The sequence below is a fragment of the Saccopteryx bilineata genome, chromosome 3, assembly GCF_036850765.1.
Source record: "Saccopteryx bilineata isolate mSacBil1 chromosome 3, mSacBil1_pri_phased_curated, whole genome shotgun sequence".
NCBI classification, from domain to species: domain Eukaryota; kingdom Metazoa; phylum Chordata; class Mammalia; order Chiroptera; family Emballonuridae; genus Saccopteryx; species Saccopteryx bilineata.
In genome coordinates, this window is record NC_089492.1 from 281782029 (window position 1) to 281800872 (window position 18844).

An 18844-nucleotide genomic window follows, 5' to 3' on the forward strand; every position below is an offset into this window, starting at 1 on the left:
TTTTTTCAGGTTAAAATAAACAGGTGAGATTAATTTTAGCAGTATGTTTTATTTAATCTAGTATATCCAAAATATTTGCATTTCAAATCATAATCAATGGAACAATGATTAGGTAGTTTGCTATCTCTTTTTCATGTTAAGTCTTTGAAGTTCAGTGTGTATTTTATACTTAGATCACGTCTCAGTGCAGGCTGGCCTCATTTCAGATGCTGCATAGCCACCTGTACTGAACAGTGCATGAGCAGGGTCTCTCCTCCTTGCCACTGTCGCATTGTGTGCTGGATAATTCTCTGTTGTGGGCCGTCCTGTGCATCATAGAAGGTTTAGAAGCATCCCTGGCTTCCATCCCGCGATGCCAGTAGCAGTCCCCCCAATTGTGACAACCAGAAATGTCTTCAGATAATGCCAGCACTCCCATGGCAGGAAGACAAGATCACCTCCAGTTGAGAGCCACTGGTCTAAACAAAGGAAGCGCCTCCTGGAACTAAGGAGACTGGCTGTCACTGCTGTTGTTACTCCTAATATCTGTAGTGGTGAGAGCTCCCATTAGTAATAATAATGGCAGGAGATCTCAGCGAGCTCTTATGAACCAAATGCATTATCTCCTATCTTCCTCATCATAGACCTGAGGTCCTGCTAGGATCAACCCATTTTGTAGATGAGTAAAGTGAGGTTTAAAAAGATGAAGCCATTTGCCCAACCTCATGCAAGATTCAGGTCCAGTTCTATCTGACTCAGAACTCATACTCTTAACCTCTACTCTATTCTGTGTGGGCTTAAAATGAGCAGGTTGAGCTGAGTGACCCTCTCAGCCTGTGTCCCTTCCACCCTCCACCTGGACCATGATCCCACTGCCCCCAGAGTCTTCACCACCTCCATTTGACCCTCCACTTCCCACTCAGTCCTTCCTGACTCAGACACAGGGCCTGACTCAACACTCCTTTTGACGCCCCCCAGGGTCTCTGAAGAGACACCCAGGGACAAAGCCTGAAGGACCCTGGGCCCAGTTAGTTAGGGACTGATATCTTGACCCCTGACTCCTTCTGAGTCACAGAGGGGAGTGAACAGGCCTCAGCTCCTACTCCCTTTCCCAAGGGCCTTGGGCCTCCCTCTCCTGAGAAGCATACCCTCTCCTGAGATACATACATGGCTTTCCTCCCCTCCAAACACAGCAGGGGTCTCATCTTCCTTGTCCCCAGCAGACCCTACAGCCCACCCATCCTCTCCCAGCAAAACTGGCCCTTTGGGGAAGGACGCCCTGACCCAGACACATTCTGAGCACTAGTCTCCAGCCAGCTATGAGTAGATGCACAGAAAGGGGGAAGTGTGATTTGCTTTTCCTGGAGATTTACGTTGAAATAGTTGTTAAAGATACTTACTGTTTCCTCCTCCTACTCTCACGTTTACTTATCTTGGTCTGGCACATGTCTGCCTTCTCCTGTCCTCCATGGACTTTTACCTGGCAGTCGCATCTCCACTAGGACCAGCCTGGGTCCCCATCCACTTCCGGCTTGAAGTTGGAGAGAGCATGGAGTGAGTAGGGTTTCAAGTTGGTTTCGCCTCACTGGCACGGGAACCAGGGACACCCACAGAGTCGGGAGAGATTGGAGAAAGGGCAGCCTTGGCATAAAGTTAACAGGCTGATCACACACTGCCCGACTCTCCCGCTGACCCACAAACCAGCGTGGAGACAGCTTCTCCTGGCCTTCCCTTGGCTTGTGCATCTGTCCAGGGGGTGAGAGTTCCCGATTGGGCAGGTATCCCTTTGTCCCTGGTGGAGACAGGCAAGGTTCTGGATCCTGAGGTCTGCAGGAGCTTCAGGGCAGAGATGATGCTAACAAGTGTCTCTTGCCCCTGCAGGGCAGTCTCCTGATTACATTTGACCTTGTGATGAGCCCATGAGGTAGGAGGTGGGGGTGATCTCCACCCCCTTTCCCAGGAAACCCCAAGGCAGAGGCTGACCAGTCTTATATCTCAGTAGGGCTTGCCCCTCACTCCGGCAGAAGAGAGGAAGAAGGTACCAGGACAGAAGTTCCTAGACAATGGCCCAGGAGAATGCTGGGGAAGCCACAAACAGTGCAGATGTATCTTCTCCCCATCTTACTCTCTCAACTCCTCCCAGACTTTCTCCTTCTGACTCTTGGTTGGTGCGAGTGTTTTTGGAAAGTATCCTTAGGAGGAAGGCCAGGGAGGGTCTGCGATCCAGTCTGAAGCAATGGGGACTTGGGGTGCTGCAGTCTCCCCTGCACACATTCCACTCCTGCCACATCGGCTTTGGAATGCTGTCAGCCCTTGGGTCCACCAAGCTCATTCCCACCTCAGGGCCTTTGCAGGTGCCACTCCCTCTGCCTGGAGCACTATCCTCCAGGCCTCTGCAAGCCTGACATTCATTCATCAAGTCTCAGCTCAAATATCACCTCCACTAACATTTCATGGTACCCTTCCATGAGCCCCAGGCACTCTACCTCATTACTGTCTTTTCTTTGCAGCTTTTTTTTTGAGAGAGACAGGGAGAGAGATGAGAAGCTTCAACTCATAGTTGTGGCACTTTAGTTGTTCATTGATTGCTCTCATACTTGCCTTGACCGGGGGGGCTCAAGCCAAGGCAGTGACCCTTTCTTTGTTCAAGCCAGTGTCCTTGGGCTCAAGCCAGTGACCTTGGGATCATATTGATGATCCTGTCCTCCAGCCAACAACCTCGGGGTATCGAACCTGGGACCTCAGAGGTTGATGCGTCACCACCAGTCAGGCTCTATGCAGATCTTATTCCTAGCTAACACTTTTTTAACAGCTCCTTTGTACCAGGCAGCCCTCTCAGCACCTTGCATTTTCATTTTATATGTATTTAATAATTTACATGAATTTACACGTGTTTAAACCTCACAGTGACTTAATGTGTTAGGTACTGTTATTGGCCCCCTTTTACAGTTGGGGGACCGGAGGTGAGGAATGTTTGCCTAAGATGACACAGCCAGGGAATGGTGGCAGTGCAGAGCCCAGGCCCCTAATTGCACTGCCAGCTGGGCTGCCTTTGGGGACCTGTGCTTTCGGTGTGTCCTCCTCCCTGCTCGCTGCCTTCCTCCCCCTATGCCCCTCCGGCCCTCAAGTCAGCAAAAGGCTTCTTGGTTGAGTAAGTGAATGAGTGATGTGTGGCCTGTGATGCCTATCATTGGGCTGAGCTCTCCGCCTCCAGCCTCCAGGGACAGGCACCATTGGATGGGCCAGCGGAAAGTCAAGGGCATGTGGCCAGGCTTGGCCAGAGCAGTGCTAGCTCCTGAGAGAATGATGGCAGGAAGAATCGGGCCAGGTCAGGTGGCCCATAAATTAGAACAGCACCCAGAGCCCTCAGCCCTAGTAGGAGGCCGCTCCAGGAGCTGCTCCTGGGCTCAGGTTTCGAGCTGGTTCTCAGAAAGTGGTGAGGTTCTGTGGAGGACCAGGCGCCTGTGGTTTGAGCCCACAGCCTCCTGCGCAGCTGGGGTCCTGAGAGCCTTTTTTTCCTACCCACAGGGCCCTGAGTCCTGGTGGGAGCATGGTAGCTGGAGCTTACCCAGCACCCACCCCCAGCTGGACAGTTACACTTTGGGGGAGGCCAGTTTGCAGAGGCAGCTCTCCCCGCCCACCCTTGCCAGACCCTGTGCCCAGAAATTTTGACTGGTTCAAGCCTCAGTCATTCACCCTTTCTGGGCCTTTGACTCCCACCTGAGAAATAAGTACAGGGCTCTAGCAGTTCCTAATAGCTTCTCATCTGATCCTTTCCTGAGCCAGGCTTACCAACTCACTCCATCCCCCACCAGGAGTCCTTGCATGGAGGACCTTTAGGGAGGACTGTAACCTAGAGATCCTTTCCTGGGAAGGGAGCAGCCAGGCCCAGAGCTCACCCCACACTCTGCCATTACTGTCCCTGAGACTTGGAGCAAGTGTTTGCTCTTTGTGGGCCTCAACATGCTTATCTGTAAAATAGGATGATATTACTACGGGCCTCACGGGGTTTTCAAAAGGATGGACTGAGATCATGTGGCCCAAGGGCTGGGAACAGTGCCTGGCACCTAATAAATACTCATAAGTAGTTATCTGGAATTAGTATTGCGTTTATTATATATTATTAAAACAAATAATAATGAGATATGGCCTCAAAGAGTTCATAATGCTCATGGGAGAGAAATGTTGAACAACGTTTGTTAAGAGTTGTTTGCGACACCAGCAAAGGTAGGGAAAGGTGAGTGCTGACTGATGGGATCAGGAAAGACTTCCTGGAAGAGGTGGCAATCAAGATAAAGAATGGCCTGGCCTGTGGTGGCACAGTGGATAAAGCGTTGACCTGGAACGCTGAGGTTGCCGGTTTAAAACCCTGGGCTTGCCCGGTCAAGGCACATATGGGAGTTGAAGCTTCCTGCTCCTCCCCCTTCTCTCTCTCTCTCTCTCTCTCTCTCTCTCTCTCTCTCTCTCTCTTCTAAAATGAATAAATAAATAAAAATTAAAAAAAGATGAAGAATGGACCGGGGTTCACAGTGTGACCAGGACATGCTATATAGGAGCAAAGGTACCCAGCAGGAAAGTGAGGACACATGGGGACTGAAAGTGTTCAGTGTCCTGGAAGATAAGGCTGGAGAGTCAGTAAGCTTAGGCCAGGTCTTTGAATGCCAGGCTCAGGTGATGGACTTTGTTCTGTAGGCAGTGGGGAGTCATTGAAGGTGTCCAAGGAGAAAGTAGCCATAGATTATGTTGTTTCTTCCCTCAGAAGAGGACCCAGGGCAGCTGGAGGCACCCGTGCTAGTGAGAGAGGCTGCCAGGGTTACCAAGCAGAGAGAGGCTGACAAGTCAGGCATCATGGTTGCCCACCAGTCCCGGTCCAGAAGCAGCCACCCACCTCACAAATCCAGCCGCCACCATGCCGATGGTGATGCCTTGCCTCTCTTTCCTGTCCTTTACCTTGAGGGTGCTCACCTGGGGTTGCATGCTAGACTGGCGCCCACCACCCCACTCAGACTCCTGCAAAGACCCGATGACAGGGTCTCACGCTCAGGCCGCCAGGAGCTGGGGTCACTGCGCAGCTGAGCCCCGGCCGGTGTGAGTGAGGCCCCCAGCATGTGGACCAGCTGAGAGTGCCAGATGCCAGCAAGGAGCAGGCACGTCATGCCCTCAGGTCGGGGCTGAGTGAGCCACCCCAGTTCTGCAAGGCCACACTGGTGACCCTCCCGGCTGACTGAGTGAGCACCGCAGAGACTTGGTAGCTCCCCAGAATTAGTGAGGATGTTCAGTCACAAAGCCTAGAAAGATCCCTTGACACCAACTGACCGGCCATTTCTCTCCATTTCCACAGCCACCCCCTGGTCCCAGACCACTATCATTGTTCACCTGGACAGCTGCTGTCACCTTGTCCCTGGTTCCCCCACTCTCAGCATTGCTCTCCTGAAATCCCTCCCCGCCCTGCACCCTGGGTGGTCTGTCCCAGTGCAGAGGCGACCAGACCACTTCCTGCCTTAGAGCTTCCATGCTCTGTGGGGAATCAGTCCAGCTCCCCGCTGCGACCTGGCCCTGGCCTCCCACCAGTCCCCCCCCACCCCCCCTGCCAGCTCGCAGAGCCCAACCACACAGACCTTCTTCCAATTCCCCACCTGCTGCGTGAGCATCCACGCCAGACCCTGGCTGTCCTTGCTGCGTGGAAGTCTCTGCTCTGCGTCCTCTCCTCGCCTCGTCCAACTCGGTGGTTCTCAAACCATGGCCCCCCGGACCATCACCTCCCGGGAGCTTGATAGACAGGCCTCTTATCATCCACAGTGTGTGTGTATATCGAATCATCGCCTCACTCGCTTCAAATATGTACATTTATATGTGTCGGTTGTTCCTCAATAAAGTGGGAGAGAGGGGGAAATACGGTTTCTCAGGCCGCAGCCCAGCCCAGCTGAATCAGAAACTCCGGGGATGGCTACCAACCTATATTTTAACGGGTCCTCCAGGGGAGGCTGATACATGTCCAAATTCAGGAAGCACTGGTCTAATGAATCCTTGTCTGTCCTTCTGACTGGAAGTTTAGGTCTTGGCTCAAATGCCACTGCCTCCAGGAACCCTTCCTTGACTCCCAGATCTGGGCCTCACGTGGCATGCTGTGCCTCTCCTTTACAGCAAGTACCTACCACATCTGTAATCACACAATTAACTGTGTAATTCATCAAAAGTCTTCCTCTTCTACTAGGATATATGCTCCATGGGGCTAGGAAATACGTTTTTCACCAATTTACTCTCAGCACCTAGAATTATGCTCAATATTATCCTTTTATGGCAATTGATAAAGGCTTGCCTTTTATGGTAATGATAAGATCTCTATTTAAAACAAAGTTAGGAGAAAAATGTGGCCTGACCTGTGGTGGCACAGTGGATAAAGTGTCGACCTGGAACTCTGAGGTCGCTGGTTCAGAACCCTGGGCTTGCCCGGTCAGGGCACATATGGGAGCTAATGCTTCCTGCTCCTCCTCCGTCTTTCTCTCTTTCTTTCTCTCTCTCTCTCTTCCATTTCTCTTTCTCTCTCCTCTCTAAAACAAATAACTAAATCTTAAAATAAAATACAAATAAAGAAAAATGTTAATAGTACTATAGTAAATGCTCAATAAATACTCATGGAGTGAATAACTAGCAGTATAAGCAAGCCCTCCTCTTCCAGCCCTTCCTGCAGCAAGTATTTGTATTTACTGTGTGCCTAGACCAGGCCAGGTGCTGGAGCAAAAAGAAAGGTTATCCCCTACCTCCAAGGAGCTAGCTGCCACAAGGGAAAATAAACATGGGGACAAATCAACTGAGTTGAGTCTTTAAGTAGGGATGGGCAGTTGCCAGGCAGAGAAGTCAGGGGAAAGTATTACAGGTAGAAGGAACAGTATATGAGAAATGTGCCGTGAGATGGAACAATGCAGAGACTTGAGAGGTTGGAAGGAGTTGCAGAAAATGAGGCTGGAGAGTCAAGTTGAGATGTCATAGTTAAATGCCAGTGAGTGAATCCCAGGCTAGAGTTTGGATTTGCTGTATGGGTGGGCACTGAGGAGGCACTGAATAATTGCAAGCAGGCAAGGGACCTGATACTGGATCTTTTTTATTTTTTTATCATTCCAGTAATAGAGTTTGGGAAGCCAAGAAGTGTGGCTTCACTTGTCGGCCTATTCTCTAAGTAATACACTGAGCATGGCCATGTGCTGGGTGCTGGGACACAATGGTAGGCGGAACAGACGTGGTCCCAGCAGCCAGCAGCCTGTCCTTCCATCCACAGTATCTTTATCTGTGCTTCTTTCCCATAAGCAAGAGATCATGGCCACCTCCAACAACTCCCTCTCTTGCCCTCCATACAGGGCCCCTCCAGGCAGCCTTCAGGAACAAAAGAGGCGCCCACAGCCCCTGGCTCTCAGGTTTCTGTGGGGGACTCTGAGAGGTTCTTCCTGGGGAGGGAGGCAGCCAATGGATCCACATAGACAATGGGCGCCTTTGTTGTTCCTGCCAGGGCCACTCCAAGAATAGCTGTTTGCTCAGCTCCCAGCAGGGCTGGCGCTGCAGGGCAGTAGGAGGGTGTGGGCCCTGGAGCTTTGGTGTGGGCCAGGCGTTAACCCCCTGAGTCTCTGAGGTCTCCTCCAGTTTCTCGCTGGCCCGGAGTAAGGAAGGTGGCAGGAAGCATCGCTTACAGCCCTATTGTCACAGTCTGGGTCCTAACCAATCATCCTGCCCTGTGAGTTTGTAAAGCATTTGCTTCTAAATAGAAGTATATGCGGAAACCCAATCTATAAAACCAGATGAAGTAACAGTGACTGTAGTTGAAGTGGGGACACAGCAAGGAGATCCCAGCTTTTCAGCACCTCTTTCTCACCCCTTAGCCCCAGACCGGCACCTCTGCACTCTCCAGACTCCAGCCACCTCTGACCTGGTCCGGTCCTCTCATCGGGCACTTTAAACGGAGAGAAGTGCCTTGCTCTAGTGCCCAGCAAGTTGATGGTGAAAGCGGGGACTTTCCAGAACTGAGCCCACAACCAACCACTCTCTTGTGGCTTTTACCAAAACCAGATTTCACCTACAGTGCTATCAACATTTTTCTTTAAATCAACTCCCGCTTTTCTCCTAACTTTGTTTTAAATGGAGATCTTATCATTACTATTAAAGGCAAGCCTTTATCCATTGCCATGAAAAGATAATATGCATCTTTCCAATTATTCATTCTCACATCACCTAAGTGTACCCACCCTCCCTGTGGGAAATGCTGCCTGGCGCTTTTCAAAGGCTCACCTCTGTCCTGCTCAGCTGCACACTCACACACACATCCCTTAGCAAGTCGGTGGCAAACTGGGCTCAAACCCACATCTTCTGCACCCGTACCCCCAATCTAGAGTTTTTGCTTAGGCTCTGTGCTTCTCCTAATGGACGATGGGGACAGAGGGCAGCAGGCCACGGCCAACAGGTGCCCAGCGTCAGATCAACCCAGTGGTCCCATGATAGGCTAAGGAATTTAGAAGGGGGCAGACGGACAAGAATTTTAAGTGGCCTTGGCGCTTCTTCATGGAGTTCCTTTCCCAGCAATGAGCATGAGCTATCAGATCCTTGCCCACTCTCTGCTGCCAGTGCCTCAGACCAGTGGGCTTTGCCATAGCCCTGTGGTCCGCGGCCTGGTCAGACAGAAACCGACCCTTCCCGATGACCTCTGCAGTCACGTCCACCGCGTTGGCCACCCCAGGGCTCTAACCATCAGACTGCACTGCTGAATATCTACGCCAGGGCTTCTCAAACTGTAGCCTCTGGGTCAGAAGCACCCACAGGTCCTGAATATATGGTAGAAATGCAGATTCTCAGGCTCCACTCCATACCTACTGAGTCTTAAACTCCTAGAAGGGGCCCAGCAATCAGTGTCTTTTTTTTTTTTTTTTTTTTTTTTACAGAGAGAGTCAGAGAGAGGGATAGATAAGGACAGACAGACAGGAATGGAGAGAGAGGAGAAGTATCAATTACCAGTTTTTCATTGCTACACCTTAGTTGTTCATTGATTGCTTTCTCATATGTGCCTTGACCGTAGGGCTACAGCAGACCGAGTGACCCCTTGCTCAAGCCAGCAACCTTGGGTCCAAGCTGGTGAGCCTTGCTAAAACCCGATGAGCCTGTGCTCAAGCTGGCGACCTCGGGGTCTGGAACCTGGGTCCTCCGCATCCCAATCCGACACTCTATCCAATGTGCCACTGCCTGGTCAGGTGCAATCAGTGTTTTGACAAGCCCTCCAGGTGCTGCTGCTGCTGCTGCTGCTGAACTTTGAGAGCCATTGGTCTAAACCCCACTCAGGCCTGGCCCCTGTTCACATCTCTAGCCACCCTTCCATGCTGCCAGCTAGACTCTCTGGGGATGGGATCCACAAATTCAAAGCCTTTAAATAAACCCTGAAGATTCAAACAGCGCCCCTGATGATTCTGATGCCCAGGAGCACCGGGCCCCCAAGATAGGAGATGTACCCTTGAGGAAGACACTTGTACCCATGTCTTAGTCCCAAATCCCACGAGAATCCCACCAAAAGCCCTCTGAGCCCTCTTTGTCCTTTGGGAACCTTCGGACCATAGGCTGGATTTAGCAAAACCCTCAGCCTTGGGCACCTTTCTCTCCTCATCTCTTTGTCCTTCCTGTCACTTCCCCTTAAGCCAGTGTCTTAGGCAGCTTGAGCTGCTGTAACAAAATACCATGGCAGCGCAGCTTAAAAGCAGAGATGTATTTCTCACAGCTCTGGAGGCCGGAGGGCTGAGATCAGGGCAGCAGCGTGGTCTGGTTCTGGAGAAGACCCTTCCTGGCTCGGAGCCAGCCGCCTTCTCCCTGTGTGCTCACAGGGTCCCCTCAGGGCACATGGAAATCTCTCTCTCTCTCTCTTTGTCTCTTCTTATGAAGCAACCAATCCTTTCGGATTAAGACCGTACTCTCATGACTTCATTTAACCTTAAGTATCTTCTAAATGCCCCATCATCAAATACAATCACATTAGGAGTTAGGGCTTCAATATATGAATTTGGGGGGACACAAAAACATTCGGTCCATGGCAGCCAGATCAAACCTGTTCATTTCCTGCCCTGAAATACTGATGGCTTTTTAAGAATTCCAAAAGGATTTCCCTTTCAATAGAAATACCACTCCGGACCCCCAAGGAATGACTCTCAGAGCAGGGGACTCCAAGCTGTGAATGCTGTGGCGGGAAGGAGGGGGCTTTATGGCAGAGCCAGCCTGTCCCTGCCCCATTAGGACCCATGTTCTAGGCTCCATCCCTGTGCAAACCCAGCACTCTGACGACTGCCTCCTAGCCTCTGGCTCAGATACCAGATGGAGGTTGGGGGACAGGGTCTAAGCTGAAAGCTGCCTTTGAAGAGAATTCGTACTTCTGCCTGGGCCTCCGTCCTCCACCCCTGTGGTACCCCATGGCCCTCAATGCTGGCTGCCCATCAGAAGCACCAGGAAGCTTGTTAGAATGCAGGTTCCCAGGTCCCGCCCTTGAACATTCTGACTCAGTAGGTACAAAATTGGCCCAAGAATCTATATTTGTAACAACTGCCCTCTTCACTACCAGGTGATTACAATATATTGATAGTTTGGTCCTTTGGAGTCAGACAACCTAGAAGCCACCAGGAGTCTCCTCCTGAATCTCCTTGTCCCACCTGCCCCAGGGCTCCCCATAACCTGCTCTCCTCTCTCCCTACAGCGCAGCCCCAGCTGGAGCCCAGACCTTCAGCCTGAAGCACTCGGAGCAAGTGCGGGTAGAGGTGGTGTGTGACGGGGAGGCCGAGGAGGTGGCTACCAATGGCAAACAGCGCTGGCCTCTCTCGCCCAGCACCACGCTTCGGCTCACCATGAGCCAGGCGAGCACCGAGGCCAGCAGCGACAAGGTACCAGGGCTGGGGAGCTGGGGAGGTTCACCCCGCGGACCGCGGGAGCCAGGGCCCATGCCGGAACTGAGACAGGCTGGACCAGAGCCATCCCATAGAAACAGAATACAAGCCACACGTGTCATTTTCAGTTTTCCAGTAGCCACATTAAAAAAGAAACAGGTGGACTTAATTTTAATAATATATTTTACTTAACTACAGATAACAAAATATTACTGTTTCGGCATGATAGCAATATAGATGATATTAATGAGATTGCTTACACTCTGTTTTTTATACTAAGTCTAAATCTGGTGTGCATTTCACGCTATAGCACATCTCAGTTCGGACTTGCCACATTTCAAGTGCTTAAGGGCCACCTCTGGTTTGTTGCTGCTGTCCAAGACAGCTCGGTGTTACACCATGAACGGTGGCTTCGTGGGAGGTTAAAACTGTGGGCTGCTGAATGATGGAATATTAGGGTCATTGGAAGTTACAGCCATAGGTGTCCTTGTTTTTATCATGTATAAAATGGGGTGTTGGGTATTCATGCAGCAAAGTGATTTGCCAAGACCAGACTCTCCTCACTGGGTTCTCTAATTATGAACCTCATGTGCCCAATGGCAGTTACAGGGGCTGGGCCCTATCCAAAGAAGCAACCTCAGCCCTGGCCCCTGGTGCTTAGTGGGAGCTAGAAGTGCACCACAGCAGATGCGGGGGCCCTACAGGAAGCAGAATACACCAGCGGGCACAGGTAGGCAGTTGGCACCCTGTTTGCACTCTGAGAAGATGGGAGTCCCCTATCCAGTTTAATGATCTGGGAGAAGCAGCCCATCAACCCAGGAGTACTTCCTGGAGGAGAGTGTTTAGGTGTTTGGAGAAAGCTGGCTTGACAGGCTGTGAGGTGAAAGGCAGGATTTGTCACTGCCTGTGATAAGTGATCTCTGCTCTTCTCTCCCTCCCACTCCACGCCCTCCCTACAAAGGTCACTGTCAACTACTATGAGCAGGAGGGGAACGTCCCCATCGACCAGGCTGGGCTCTTCCTTACAGCTATTGGTGAGTTGACAGGCAATGGCCTGGGTGCCTTCATCCCCCAGAGCCTGTCATTGCCACCCTTCTCACCGGCACTTGGGCTGTTTTCAATGCTGCAGATCTAGCACTCAGAGCTTCCTCTGATTAATGCAGGACCAAGGAGTGATGCCACAGGTGCCCAGGCCCTTCTCTACTAAGGTGGGGAGTATCCTACAGGGAGAGGTATGCCCTGGTCTGCCAGCGGCTCACCCCAATGTCAGGGTCCCTATCACAAGCTCTATGGATCATGGAGAAGAAAGAGCAAAGTCTGTTCCTCCCCCAGCTCCCCCCTGCACCCTGGAGAAGGGCTTCCCTCTCATAGTGAGGGAAATGGCCTGCCCACACGCCTGTGCTGTCCTTGACCATCCTTACCCTCCCTGGACCCAGAGATGCAGCCTGGGTCTGTAACTCACCTCATTCAAGCCCTTCATTTAACTCACAAGGGCAGTGAAGCCCAGAGAGGTTAGGGAAATTACTAATAGTCACACAGCAATTCAGTGGCAGGTTGAGTTCAGAACTCAGGGTTGTAACGACGCTCCCAGGTTCTTTCAATTGTGTGGCACTCCTCTGCCCTGGGTGGAGCCCATCTGGCTCAGCAGGGCCCAGAGATGTGCTTTTCCGAACCTTTCGTCATGCAGCCCTTCTGCAGGTAAAGTGTTAATTGTATATATTTTCTGAAATTTTAACCATATAATCTGATTGTATTTTAGAGGATGATTTGCCTGTCTAGCCTCAGTTTAATATTAACAATTGCTACATGGTAGGAGGAAGGAAGTAGCAGTTACTGAGCGTTGAGTGCTTTAAATATAATACTGATGTCTTCCATGTTAAGGACTCCATGTTAAGGACCTTGCTGGGTGTTTTGAGGAAGAGGAGGAGGAGAAACACCTGACACTTATGAGCACCTACCGTGTGCCAGGGTCCAATACTAGATGTCTTACTGTCATGATCTCAATCTGTTCTTACCATTGTTCTGAGGATAGACACTACAATTGTTCCCCTTTTACAGATGAGAAAACCAAGACTCATAAAAAGTAAAACAAACAAAAACTTGCCTGAAGCCACACACTTTATCTCATATTCTACATGATTCTTGGAACAACCCCCCCCCCCAAAAAAAAAAAAGCTCATTCCTAAGCCAGCCCCGCCTCTCCACAATAGGCTCAACAGCAATGCTCTTCTTCTTGGCTATTCCCAGATGGGCTTGGTTGCGGGACACCCCATCCCTCCTTCTACACCAAGGGCATACCCAGCCTGGGGTGGGGTCAGGACAACCTCAGGGGGCCTGGAGAGGTGGAAACCAAAGCCTACTGAGTCACAGCTGAGGGCTGGCACGGGTGTGGACCTCACATGCACATATAGCCCCAGGTTGTCTCGGGTGACCGTTCCTCAGGAAACCTGATCCCACCGAGATAGGACACCTGAGGACTCAGGACGGGCAGCAGCCAGAAGCCTGTGACATGAGGGGCATCCCAAAGGGCTGAATGTACCAGTAACGAGAATTCCACTGAAGCAGGGCAGACTCAGGGCAGCTGGCAAGTAACACACTATAAACAGGACTGGACTCACCCCCTCCCTTAGAAGATGGCTAAGCTTGTCCTCTGTCCCAGAACATACCGCATCTGTGGTGAATGACCGGGCTCACTCTTCTGAGGTCCTGAGGCTGTGTTCTCCCTGAACAGTTATTTAGTTAACTGCCACCAGTTCCAGAAGCTTTGGTTCCCAGGCCAGTAAATGTTCGCCCCCACCAAATAATAATAATAATAATAATAATAATAATAGGAATGATATCTTTGATTCTTGGCCCAGAAAAAGACATTAATAATTTGTCATTAATGATCACCATCTTTCAATACTTGAACACCTAAAAAGTAGGCAAGACATAATCTCAGAAGAGAAGACAGGCATTTGCTTCGTGGAAATGACGCTTAATGAAAAACTCACCTCACTGAACTTGTGTCTCCTGTTCTACCAGGGACCTGGCGAAAATTTTATTTCCCTTGGGACCCACTGGTCTAGCTGACCTTTCCAGGTCCTGGCTTTTCTCAGTCGTCTATCCCAGTAGTGCTTGAGCCCTACACCCTGAATAATCATTCAGGGCCAGCACCTCAGAGGCAGGGAAACCTGAATATCCCAAGATGGTGAGGCTGTCCAAGGACATAGCTGAGTCTGTCTCACCCTAGTTCTGTCCTGAGCCCATGCTAAGCAGAAAGAAATAAGTCTAAGTCAGCGGTTCTCAACCTGTGGGTCGTGACCCCGGCGGGGTCGCCTAAAGCCATCGGAAAATACATAATGCATACCAGGTATTTACATTCCGAATCATAACTGTAGCAAAATTACAGTTATGAAGTAGCCACCAAAATTATTTTTTGGTTTGGGGTCACCGCAACATGAGGAACTGTATTGTGGGGTCATGGCATTAGAAAGGTTGAGAACCACTGGTCTAAGTACTAGCTCTGCCACCCTGAAGCCACATTGTGACCATTACTCCTCAGTTTCCTCATCTGCAAAATGGGCTTGCAAAGCACTCTCCCAATGTGCTTGCAAGGATTAGATGGGATGGAACGTGCAGAACATGGCATAGGAGTAGTTGCTCAGGCAAAGCTCTTCTTTTCTCCCTTCCTCTTGGGGTGGCTACATCTTCTCTCTGCCTGGGTGAGGTTGAAGAACCTTCCTGCCCTCGGTCTTCCTCTTGGGATTTAGAAACAAACCCACAGTATCCTTGGCCAAATAAGGTTCTAGGTCTTGGTCTCAGTCCTGCCAAGGACTTGCTATGTGACCTTGATAAGCTGCCCACCCCCTCTAAATATCACATTTCTCCGGCTATAAAATGAGGGCTTTGAGCTCCTTGATCCCTGAGAGCCTTCAAGACTCCAATTCAGGCTGGTTTGCAAACCCCTCCTGTTAAGGGAGAAAGTGGAGGTGGGGAGGGCAGAAGTCCAGAGCCCCAGCCTGCTTGCTGTGGTCCGGGCAGTGGGAGCAGCCCACCCACTCTAGCCTTGGGAATGTTGAGCCCCAACCTAAGGATCTCCTTCCTCTGTGCCCCCTCCCCAGTGCCTCGGATGGCTGGCTGTGGGGGACAGAGAGACCTTCTTCCCCACCACACCCCAGGCTGCCCAGTAAGGCAAGAAGGCCAGGCACCCTGTCACTGTCCCTGGGGGCTGGCAGCCCACCAAAGTGCTTGTGGCTCTGTGTCAAAGCTGAGGTTTCAGTGTCTAGATTCTCACGGAAGAATGCCTTGAACCCAATTTGACACTCCCCATCCATCTGCCCCACACCCCAGGCGCCACCTGACACCTTGGGGCTATTCCCAGGAGCTGAGGTAGGACTCAGAGCCTCTGGGAAATGTCGTCCAGATCCCAGAGGCCCTGAAACAGGTGACCCCTCCCTCTTCCCCAGGAAGACCTCTCCCTCTTCCCCAGCCATCCCAGGAGGGCAGAGCTCTGGGCAGGTCACTCCAGCCCTGCTCTCTGCTCTGACGAGGATCATCCCTTTGGAATCTAGTTAACTTGGACATTGGGAGAAACTCTGAAGGGCAGAAGTCCTTGAGGGATGGCTTATAGCTTGAGGGGACATCCCGAGGGAGGGGAGAGAAAGCAATTTCAGTTGACTTTGGAGACGGTTCATGGGTCATAAGATAGAAAATGTTCAGCCCTGGGGGGGGAGGTAGGAAGGTGAGTGACATAGAAGCCCAATTATGAAAAAATAAATACCAGATAAATATAAATTTTAAAAAAAGAAGCCCAATTACATAATGCCCAAGTTGCAAAATAGAGAGTCCGTGAAACCTATATCCAAGTTCCCTAAATCCAGAAGGAGCACTAAACGTGTTCTTTGGTGTTAAGGAGCTTGCTTCAGGCAGGTGCGGGAACGGCCCTGAGGGGGACCTGCTGTGTTTCTTTAGAAGCTGTTTGGCACTAGTCGGTTTCTTTTGCACATGGTGCAAGTATTCACAAAAAAAAAATTTTAATTTAAGTAATCATAGTGAAGGAAAGCGCAATAAAGTGCTCTATGGTTTATCTCCTGGGACCCACTGCTCCCAGGGACACACCAGGGAAGCCGCAAAGTAGAGCCACCTTGCAGCCTAGAGATGAAGGCCACAGGGCTACCAGGGTGGGGACGCGGCCAGTTCCTCTGGGGATGACCTTCAGGGGAGCAAGGCCTAGGGGTTTGGGTTTTGGAAGCGGCCCACAAGCAGGCTTGGCTTTTGGAAGCAGCCCAGGGCAGAGGGCAGCCTGAGTCAGCGGCGAGAACAGCTTAGCACAGGGTCCTGGAGTCAGAGGCCCGTGTAGGACATCTGGCTCTGTACTCTCTAGGGACATCCCGGTCACTTCCCTGCTGGGTACCTCGGTTTCTTCATCTGTAGGGTGGGGCGGCCAGGAGGGGCATCACTCCGTCTAGTGTCATAGATGGAAGAAAATGCATGGGGAGTGCCTGCTGCTGGCAGGGTGAACTGTACACACAGGAGAGATTGTTATCTTGAAAAGCAAAAGAGAGCGAGCCCTTCAGGAGGCTGCGCCTGCGGCTGGTTCCCAGGGAGGGGCTTCAGCGGGAATGTCCAGCTGGAAAGTTCATGAAGGCTGGGAGCCAAAATCAATACAGTTCCTCCAACTGAGCCTTCAGCCTCTTTAACAGCAGCCGTGGCTCTCTGCCTTTCCCGCTTTATCCCTAAAACCCTTATCCCGGCCCCGCCTCTCAGGTTATCAGCCCCATTTTCTAACAGGGGACGTCTCTGAGTCCGGGTTTATTCAGCTGTAAAATGGGAACATAGGGCTGGGGATTCCTTGGGAGCCAGCACTGTGCCCCGATGGCCCACCACTGGGGCTCTATTCTCCGTATGGGGCCTGGGACACAGCAGGTGCTCACCAGCGACCTGCTGAGTGAATGGGACCAGCAGGAGGAGGGTACACAGTTATGCCCCTTACAGTATCTAATGGACCCTGAGGCCGCAGATGTGGTGACACTGGCCTGCCGCCTCTCCCAAGGACCAGGCGCCCTTAAAGCCTCCTGTCGCCTGCCTTCTTCTCAACCCAGAAAAGCCACATTCAAGGATGGGAGGGAATCAGACTGGGCAAAGGGAAGACCTGAACATAATCCCCAGACTCCGGGTGAGCCACCTGTGACATCAGTGTCCTTTCTGCGCCAGGACCCTCCTCTTCACCCAATCCAGGGAGACACATGCCTGCCAAGGGGACTAACCAGGAATTCATTCATTCCCACCCAACTCCTGTCTCAGTCCAAGTCATGCCCAATGTGAGGCTGAGCCTGCCGGGCGGTTCCTGGGCCTGGATCCGGCCCATCTCGCTCTGTGTGAGGCTCCCATCACCTTCCCAACGACTCCCCTGCCCTGCCCAGTTGGTCTGTAATACAAAGGGTCATTTTGCCTCCCAGAGACAGTTAGCAATATACAAAGACATTTTGGCTGTCACAGCTGGGGGGTGTTACTGACATTTAGTGGGGGGAGAGACCAGGGATACAGCTAAACATCCTACAATTCACAGGACGACCCTCTCGACAGAGAAGTATCTGACTCAAAATATCTGTAATTTCTACTATTGCAAATAGTGCAACTTCCCTTACTGGTAAAGAAACTGGGGCTTAAAGAGGCTGTCTAACCTGCCCCAAGTCACACAGCGTATAGGCAGAGAACTAGGTTTTAAACCCAGCACTGTCTGATGCTGAATCTTGGGTTCATTTAAGGGTCTCACAGTTGCCACAAAGTCTGTTCCCAGGAAGGCCTGATTCAGCTAGGATACCAAAGGTCCCTTCCCCAAGAGAAAGGATAAAAAGGGACCCCTCCCTGGATCCTCTGTCTGACAGCCTGGCCTCTCTGGCACCCTCAGATCAAGAGGGGTTGGAAACCCAGTTTCCCACCCAAAGTAGAGCCCTCAGTACTTGGAGGTGGGACCTAGAGCACTGAGAATTCTGGGAGAGATACACACGCTCAAACACACGTGCACACACATGTCCTAGACAGGCTGGTATATATTAGTTCAGGAATCCTATGACAATTTTCAAAATAAGAACTTCAAATCAGGCCCTGGATGGTTGGCTCAGTGGTAGAGCATCAGCCTGGCATGTGGAAGTCCCAGGTTCGATTCCCGGCCAGGGCACACAGGAGAAGCACCCATCTGCTTCTCCACTCTTCGCCTCTCCTTCCTCTCTGTCTCTCTCTTCCCCTCCCACAGCCGAGGCTCCATTGGAGCAAAGTTGGCCCAGGCGCTGAGGACGGCCCATGGCCTCCACCTCAGGCGCTAGAATGGCTCCAGCCGCAATGAAGCAATGCCCCAGATGGGCAGAGCATTGCCTCCTGGTGGGCATGCCGGCTGGATCCCGGTTGGGCGCATGTGGGAGTCTGTCTGACTGCCTCCCCGCTTCGAACTTAGGAAAAATACAAAAAAAAAGAAAATAAGAACTTCAAATCAGACCAACCCCAGTATGTGCCCCTATTCTGTTAGTGCCACCTGTGTGACCTTGGGAAGGTCTGTACAGTTGAGGCTCATCCCACCCAGAGTTGACTGAGGAACCAGGAAATGGTGGGCGATCGGACCCAACTGACAGCACCTCTCAGAGCCATAAGCTGCAAAGTCTGCAGCATCTGCCCATGTTCTCCGTTAGGCAGGGAGTGTTGAGGCAGGGGGTTGGCTAAAATTACCTCAGCAAGACCCTCTCCTTCCAGGGACCAAGCACATGATAAGCTATACCCTAATCCCACAGGCCTTCCTCCTTTCCCTGCCCCTGTCTCTGCCCCAGCCTGTCTGGCAGGCTCAGCAGCTCACCTGTGTGTCTGTTCCCAGAGATCTCCCTGGATGTGGATGCAGACCGGGATGGCATGGTCGAGAAGAACAACCCAAAAAAGGTACCTAGCTACCTGGGCAGATGAACTGGGGGGCTTTGAAGGCAGAGCCCCAGGCTGGA

At 51.5% G+C, this 18844-nt stretch overlaps 1 protein-coding gene across 6 annotated transcripts in view; it reads left to right on the top strand.

Annotated features, from left to right (window-relative positions):
- Positions 1-18844, top strand: part of PADI2 (peptidyl arginine deiminase 2) — an 80622-nt gene that overhangs the window by 35213 nt on the left and 26565 nt on the right. For 5 of the 6 annotated variants that reach the window (XM_066270313.1, XM_066270316.1, XM_066270312.1 and 2 more), the window contains 3 exons: positions 10691-10874; positions 11839-11911; positions 18724-18785. In XM_066270313.1, coding sequence (XP_066126410.1) covers positions 10691-10874; positions 11839-11911; positions 18724-18785 — 319 coding nt within the window. Of the gene's footprint in view, positions 1-10690; positions 10875-11838; positions 11912-18723; positions 18786-18844 lie in introns of those variants that run through there. The other variant, XM_066270317.1, reaches the window with a different exon arrangement.